Source organism: Condylura cristata, unplaced genomic scaffold (assembly GCF_000260355.1).
Source record: "Condylura cristata isolate star-nosed mole 26May11 unplaced genomic scaffold, ConCri1.0 scaffold00086, whole genome shotgun sequence".
Taxonomy (NCBI): Eukaryota; Metazoa; Chordata; class Mammalia; order Eulipotyphla; family Talpidae; genus Condylura; species Condylura cristata.
Genome location: NW_004567187.1, coordinates 127,185 through 130,021, shown reverse-complemented (window position 1 = coordinate 130,021; position 2,837 = coordinate 127,185). Strand labels below are relative to the sequence as shown.

At 67.6% G+C, this 2,837-nt stretch overlaps 1 protein-coding gene across 1 annotated transcript in view; it reads right to left on the bottom strand.

The window, feature by feature from the left end:
* Positions 1-481: 481 nt before the first annotated feature.
* FGFR3 (fibroblast growth factor receptor 3) overlaps positions 482-2,837 on the bottom strand; it is a gene marked incomplete at its 5' end in the record, with an annotated part of 7,328 nt that continues 4,972 nt past the window's right edge. Inside the window, 4 exons of the mRNA XM_012734878.1 lie at positions 482-2,301; positions 2,374-2,479; positions 2,542-2,679; positions 2,817-2,835. Coding sequence (XP_012590332.1) covers positions 2,155-2,301; positions 2,374-2,479; positions 2,542-2,679; positions 2,817-2,835 — 410 coding nt within the window. The remainder of the gene's footprint in view (positions 2,302-2,373; positions 2,480-2,541; positions 2,680-2,816; positions 2,836-2,837) is intronic.

Here is a 2,837-nt window from a genome sequence, read left to right as displayed (position 1 = left end):
GCGGACCACATACACGTCACTCTGGTGGGTGTAGGCGCCGAGCGCCAGGACTAAACCCCTCGGAAGACGGCTGAAGTCCACGCTGCAGCCCAGCAGTGGGGACCTGTGGCGTCCCTGTTGGCCTGGACGCTGCCCCTCCCCCAGGAAGGCCTTCTACTGACCCCACACCTGCCGGTGAGGGTCCTGCTCTTCACTGCAGAGGGGCCCGGCCCTGCCGCTGGGGGAGGGGGTACACCTGCAAGGCTCGGCCCCCGCGTGCTGGGACAGGCAAGGCCAGCGGGGGCAGCTGGGTGGGGGAGCCGCCAGCAGCGGGGGTGTGGCCCGTGTCCACAGCAGAGGCCTCTGGTGGGGTGTCAGGGTGCAGACACGGGGCTTTCCTCACAGCCAGCTCCATGAGGGGGGCCTCCGCTACAAACCCCCACGGACTGGGTCAGCAGAAGCCGGGGAGGGGTGTGACCCAGCACAGACACGGTGCCTGGACACGACCTGAGTCCACTGGGCTCCGAGAGCTGGGGGGCCAGCAGGGGCAGGCAGCCGGGCCTTCTTCCTGGCACCGCAACCCAGGTCCCCACCGCTCTGTGAACACCCGGTGCCTGTGCTCTGCGCCCCCCAGCCGCAGACAGGCCGCAGACAGGTTCCACGGGGAGCCCACTAGACGCCGCGCCCTCACCCAGGCTTGACTCAGCAGCTAGAGACTGAGGGGGGACCCTGGGGAGCCGTGACCTGCGGCTGCAGCTCCCGCCCCCTCCTCGGGGCAGAGGAGAGGACAGGCCTGTCCCCGTGGGCAGCAGGACAGCACCCTGGGGCCCAGGACAGGAGGCAGGAACGCTGGGGCAGGCACTGAACCAGTCGCGTCTTTATTTTGGGGATGTACATCTGCCGGCTCGGGCCGCCACCGGCCAGGCACCCCGGAGCCAGGACTCCCGGCACCCTGCCCGGCGGCCCAGCGGGCGGCAGAGGACAGCCCCGAAAGCCAGCGTCACGACGGGCAGAGCGGACAGGCGGCGGGCGCCCGCCCAAGCTTTGACGGGCAGTTGGGGGCCGTCCAGAAGCACTGCGTAAGAAGTGTTAATCTAGCGAATACATCTCGTAAAAACTCAATAAATTATATAGATATATATATATAAACCTGTAACATCTAGAACAGCGACCCGCGGCAGGCCCCTCGTGGCACCCCCTTGCGAGCAGTTAAAACAGCTGTAGGACACACCAGCCAGTTGTGAATTCCAAAAAATAAATCTAGAAAAATCCTACAGAAATCGAATCCCCTGCAGAAAGCCAAGGAAAGGGTGTGTCCACTGGGTCCGGCCGCAACGGCCCCCCAGGGCACGGGGTGGGGGCTGGTGGCCGCTGCGTCCCCCTCCGCGCGGCCACTGGGCTGAAACTCAGGCTGGCAGCTCCGTGGGCGGGGTGGGGGGTGCCTGGGAGCCGATAAATAACTTTACAAGCCTGCAGGTCCAGGCCCAATCGGTCGGCCCAAGCTTGGTGTCGGGGCCCCTCGGGGCCCCCGCCTGGCTGAGCCAGCCTTTCTCCTCCCATATAGATTCTTATATATATACGTATGTGCATCACATACACGGCATCTATGTATATAAATGTACACTTGTTTCTGGAATAAACCTTTCAGATAGACGTTAAAGGCTCCGCCTTCAGGTACCCGTAATTTCAGTCTCCGAGGGGTGGGGGGCGCGGGGAGGCCTGGAGCGGAGCTGTGTGCGGACACTCACCCCAGGAGTGTGCGAGGGAGGGGCTCCCGGGGCGGCCCTGCAGGCTCAGCTGTGGGCACGCGGCCCCCTCTGCCCGTCCTGGACGCCGGGGCTCAGCCTGCCCGGCGCGCCGGCGGATGCCAGCGGGGGCGAGGGAGCCGGGGAGGGCTATAGGGAGGAACCCCTTACATTCTACACTCGGCCCCCCGTGCCGCCGGGCACACCCGGCCAGGAGGTCGTTGCACAGCAGGGAGGCGCCCGGGGACCCCAGCACCGGGCCCTGAAAACGCACGCACTTGGACCAGCGTCTGTCCACCTGCCTGCCCACCGGGCTGGGCCGATGGACTGCACACCAGCAGCAGCAGCAGCAGCAGCAGCAGCAGCAGCGAGAGGGAAGCCGGGGTCCACGATCACATTGGTGGGGCTCGGCCTGCAGGCCTGCGGCCCTTCACGTCCTAGGGCCCCCACTGCCGGAGGATGCGGGGGGCAGCAGGTCGTGGGTAAACACGGAGTCGTCCCCCGAGGAGCTGGAGCTGGGGGTGTCCTGGCCGCCCGGCGAGTACTGCTCGAAAGGCACCGACAGGTCCAGGTACTCCTGCGGGGGCGGGGGTCAGCGCGCGGCCGGCGGGGCCTCCCCTTCCCCACCCCCCTCCCGGGCAGCGCTCACGTCTGCGGACGTCACGGTGAGGACGCGGTCCAGGTCCTCCACCAGCTGCTTGAAGGTGGGCCTCTGGGACGGCACCGCGTGCCAGCACTCCCGCATGACCATGTACCTGCGGGGCAGGGCGTCAGGCGCTGGCCGCCGGGGCGCGCGGGGCGGGCGGGGGACACTCACAGGTCGTGCGTGCAGTTGGCCGGCTTGTCCATGCGGTGGCCTTCCCTCAGCAGCTTGAACAGCTCCTCCACAGGGATGCCGGGGTATGGCGAGCCCCCCAGGGTGAAGGTCTCCCAGAGCAGGACCCCAAAGGACCAGCTGCGGGCGGCACGGGCTGGTCACCGGCTGACCGCCTGCAGGCCACGCCCAGGACCGCCCCCACGTCGCCCCGGGGGAGGGAACGGGGAGTCAGGGGCTGCCGAGTGCCCGCCCCCACGGGGCTGCGGACCACATACACGTCACTCTGGTGGGTGTAG